At 35.6% G+C, this 5171-nt stretch overlaps 1 protein-coding gene across 1 annotated transcript; it reads right to left on the bottom strand.

Moving 5' to 3' along the window:
- Positions 1–1610: 1610 nt before the first annotated feature.
- Positions 1611–3188, bottom strand: LOC125680096 (uncharacterized). Its single transcript, XM_056153504.1, has 5 exons — positions 3134–3188; positions 2739–3045; positions 2341–2469; positions 1734–1861; positions 1611–1636 (listed from the first exon to the last, which is right to left on the bottom strand). Exons 1-5 carry the CDS (start codon positions 3186–3188, stop codon positions 1611–1613), a joined length of 645 nt encoding a protein of 214 aa, XP_056009479.1.
- Between the last annotated feature and the right edge of the window lie 1983 nt (positions 3189–5171).

Below are 5171 nucleotides of genomic sequence, written 5' to 3'. Positions count from 1 at the left end.
CAGTATATTCCTATGTCCAGTTTGACCCTTAAGGAGGTATGCTACACTAGAGAAATTTGATGTAGATGAAAAGTGGAGGATATGTACAACAATATTTTGAAGTTAAAAAATTTCAAATTTACTTTATTTTGTCAAAAAATACAGTTTTAGTAGAAGATAATCTGAAAAAAATTTAAAACCCTTGCTGGACTCGAACCTGCGACCTACAGTTCAGCATTCGGTATTCTAACCTACTGAGCTACTCGGCTATGTATTTAAATAGAAAAGGAAAAGTCAAATATTGCTGATATCGATTTTTTCATCTATATTTTTAAAGGAAGTCAGCCATTATGACGATGTAGAGTACTACCTTAACCTTTAAACATGTGACCTTAAAATAAATAGGGGTAATTTTCTCCTGAAGATGTACCAGTGTACCAAGTTTGATGTCTGTCAAGCGAAGGGTTCTCAAGATATTGAACGGACAGTATATTCCTGTCTAGTGTGACCCTTGATCTTTGACCATGTGACCTCAAAATCAATAGGGGTCATCCTCTCTTGAAGATGTACCAGTGTATCAAGTATGATGTCTGTCAAGCAAAGGGTTCTCGAGATATTGAACGGACAGTATATTCCTATGTCCAGTTTGACCCTTGACCTTTGACCACGTGACCTCAAAATCAATAGGGGTAATCTTCTTCTGAAGATGTACTGGCGTACCAAGTTTGATGTCTGTTAAGCAAAGGGTTCTCTAGACATTGAATGGTCAGTATATTCCTATGCCCAGTTTGACCCTTGACCATATAACCTCAAAATCAATAGGGGTCATCTACTCCTTAGGATGTACCAGTGTGCCAAGTTTGATGTCTTTCAAACAAAGGGTTCTCAAGATATTGAGCGGACATTATATTCCTATGTCCAGAGTAGATTGACCCTTGACCTTTGACCTGAAAAACAATAGGGATCCTCTTCTACTCATAACTAACCCACATATGAAATATCATTATCATCAAGTGAATGGTTCTCAAGATATTGAGTGGACAACACATGGTCTACAGACCGACCGACCGACCGACCGACCGACAGGTGCAAAACAATATGCCCCCTCTTTTTCAAAGGGGGGCATAAAAATGAAGCCCATGATCCAATGAATATTAGCCTCTGAAGACCCTTACACTAACACAATTTTCAGCAAATATACCCTAGAGACCAAGAGAATGAAACAGAACAGGGACCTCAGACTTCAGATGGATAATGTCCTTCAATCCTTGCCAATCTACTACCGGACTGACTTTCTGTCCTACATTCATCCTCTTAAGACTCTGGGGCGCGTTTTACAAAAGAACTTACGACTTACGACCAACTTTGCATACTGGAATTATCCAGTTTATTGTAAGGTCATTCACTCCAAATGCAAAATATTTTTTTAAAATGTTGAAAATTAACCCTCAGAAAAGTTATACTTCATTCACTTAGAGTAATAACTGTATAATACAATTTAAGACTTGCGACTTTGCCGTAAGTTGTTTTGTAAAACGGGCCCCTGATCCTAGCAAAAATCCCAATGAACTACTGGACTATATTGAAAATTATGTAAACTGTATTTCTACGGGGATTTCCTTAACCCCACTTTACTCCCCATCTTTCTCAGTAGCATCTGAAAAAAGTGAAATGTCTATTTTCAGGTAACCATTAAAAAAAACCAGCAAAAAGGAAAACAACCAAGTGTGATGACAGGTTTTTGTAATAGATACCATTTCTTTTCCCTCCATTTGTGAATACAATGACCTGTTTCTTGCCATTGATGGTGGTAACAATTCTCCTTCCAAGCATAAAGGGTGGTATTCTCATCCATGTTGGCTGCCCCAAACCAGTTCCAACACTACATTCCAGTATAAAATATGATTATAATGTTCTTGTTAAAACAAGCTGCTAAACAAGAGGCCCAAGGGCCAAATCGCTCACCTGAGTTACTTTGGCCCATATCTGAAGACTTTCCATAGAACAAACTTGAATCTGCACTATGTGAGAAAGCTTTCATGAAAAGAAGATTTTTAAATGACCCCACCCTATTTTTGCATTTTTGTCATTATCTCCCCTTTGAAGGGGGCATGACACGTCATTTGAACAAACTTGAAAGCCCTGTACCCAAGGATGCTTTTGGCCAAGTTTGGTTATATTTGGACCAGTGGTTCTTGAGAAGAAGATGAAAATGTGAAAAGATTACAACTACGCCAACGCCGACGGACAACGGACAAATTTTGATCAGAAAAGCTCACTTTGGCTCAGGTGAGCTTAAAAACTACAAATTACAATTCAGAAGAAAAGTTAATATGCACAAATGTGAAATACAGTGTATACCTAAATACACTTTGCTGTGGTGGTTGTGTAGGAAGTGTGTTTGTTGTTTGGGGAACTAGTCTTAAGGGAGGATATGGTGCCACAGATGGTCTAGGCAAGGAAACAGGTACTGGGGAGACTTGAGATGATCTGTAATTGTTGAAGTAATGTATAGAATCAGTATTTTCCATACACATGTATATTTGTTAATATTAGTACATGTAATTTAATATAATCATAAAACAGTAAGTTCCCATGTCAAGCATCATGCTATATGGCATTACACCTCTAACCTCCAGGCACACTAGTATATATCTTGCCCAATTTGGATGAAATCATTTAGGCATTCAACATTATAAAGAGGTCTGGAGAAATATGCTTTGCCTACAAAAAAATACTTGTATAAAGAGAAGACTTACCCGGAGTCATCGGGGAGAAGATTCCTCATTTCCTCCTCTGTTGACTTTTTAAATTGGAGGTTTGGAATCCTACCAGGCTTTTCGGAAGTTGGTCTAAATCGAGGTTGTAATAAATTTTTGGCATTAGAGGAAATCTTCTCTGTCTTTTTGAAATCTTTTACAGAATTGTGAATTTGCTTGCTACCCTCATTTGTTGAGATAATATGGTCTAAGGCACTTAGAATATTATCTAACCTATGTTTTTGAACTAATGTATTGTTCCTAATCTGTTCAGCTATTATGTTTATATAAGTTGTCGAATCTTTTTCTTCCAATTTTCATGAACATGCCAATGACAAAGAAAATGTCTGAGTCCTCCCCCCCCCCCCCCCAAATTTTCTTTGCAGCATTCCAACCTGAATTATCATCATCTGTCATCAGAATATTAACTTTTGTATTAGGGGCTTTCATTTTGACAGAATTAAAAAAGACAGAGATAACATCTTCACTCTCTCTGTTACTTATACAAAATGCAACTGGGTAACCATACCTAAATTCATCTAAAACCAAAAGAGTTATCAATTTAAAAGAATAAACATTTGTTTTGTGGGTTGAGTCCATGCAAAGTATAATAGGACCAAATTTCTCAAACATTTCCAGCTGTTGCTTGGTCATTAAAGCAAGCATAAAATCCCCCTTCTGAAGCCCTGTTGATGGATCATCAATATTTTGCTACTTATACACTAATACTGGATTGTGTAATTCATTTCCTAATTCATTTACTTTAAGAAAGGTTGAAGTGGCATCATCAGAATGTCTTATAACAGATGAATCAACAATAGTTTTCTTCAAATTATGTATGGTTTTTCTATCCAACAAATGATAATATTTTAACTTACTCAAGTCATCACGTTGGTTGCGATCACTGACATTTTCTCTAATTTTGTCCAGTATAGTGTTAATTGGAATTTTGAGTGCTAACATTGTGCAAATTTCTGACTTGATAGCATCTGGTAAAGGTAAAAAAAAAATTGCTTCCCTCAAAAGACATTGAATGTGTATGTGACTTAATATACTTTACAGAAATAGATCCATCTGACTTTATTTTAACAGACATTCTAGAAGGGCATAATTTTTGAAATTTGCAAGACCCTTTAATGTTATCTTTGCGCTTTCCTGAATAATTTTTACCCTTTCTCAAGTGAATTCGTTTAACCCCATCCCTGTGACAAACAAGAGTATAGAACTGACTGCCATCTTTATTGATTTTATTTTGTCGTTGCTTCACATATCTACAGTGTATTTTAATACTCTCCTGCTCTTTAAACTGCTCAAATAAATCTATGTTTTCAAAAGTGAGATTCTCAACATCTATACATGCTCCATGAAAATTTTTAAGATGGTCCACTAAAACATCTACGTTATGAAATGTCACAGAACAAGATGAAATGGAGCAAGGAATCTTGTTATCATTTTCTTTATCATGGACCAACTTTTGGTGTCGCATCATTGTTGCTTGTTGTAGAAACTTCTCTCGCATCTAGGGCATTTTATCTGAGACCTTGATTTCACATCAGTATCCAGATGTTGTCTACCATAAGAATGTTCCATATTTTGATTCTGAATTTTGTAGCTCTTAATATCTTCCAAAACATCTAAACTGATTGGTTTGCAAGTTTTTAAATCAGACCTCCAGTTGTAATTACTTTTATCATTGTCTGAAATCCTGCAGGTATTCTCTGATGACTTAGTAAATGTTGTTTGTTTTTTAATGCCGGGTTTTCTACTACCCTTTCATAATGCCCTCCCCCAGCCCTTGTCCAAACCAAATGAATAATGTGATCCGAATTATGATAATTGTGTTCTAGAGTATTTACCTCTGGATTTTGAGAATCCCCGCCAATGGTTACCAGTATATTTAAACCTAACACTCTTGACAAGGCCAGTATTGATTCTTGTCCTGCAAATGTTCCTATCTGTCTTAAATTATTGAGAAAACTGAAAATTTCTGTTTCAGTCATGGGTAATTCACCTTCGCCATACAAATAAAACCTAAAGTCATCCAAATTTTCCTGAATATGATTAACGACGAATTCCCTTAGAGAAGAATGGTGGTCTTCAGTGCCATATAAACCAAAACTTATTGAACGAAACAAACAGTTACCATCTCCTTGGATATGGGTTCTATACAAACCATATTGGTGTAAATACTCATCCTGTAGAATTTGTTGTCTTTGATGTTCATTTACAAAATCAAGTTCTACTGTCTGCTTTTCTGATATTTCTTTTAATATGTTTTCCATTGATTCTGTTTGGAGTTCCTTATAAAATAGAGAACACTTTTTGATACAAATGCAGCACGAAAAAGGTCTTCTTTTTTAATCTATATTATGAAAATACTGCAATGATTATGCTTAAAATAGAAATATTCTTATATTCTTTTTGTTTTCATTA

This window comes from Ostrea edulis, chromosome 2, assembly GCF_947568905.1.
Source record: "Ostrea edulis chromosome 2, xbOstEdul1.1, whole genome shotgun sequence".
Taxonomy (NCBI): domain Eukaryota; kingdom Metazoa; phylum Mollusca; class Bivalvia; order Ostreida; family Ostreidae; genus Ostrea; species Ostrea edulis.
The sequence above is the reverse complement of the archived record's forward strand: the minus strand, read 5'-3'. Positions and strand labels throughout refer to the sequence as shown.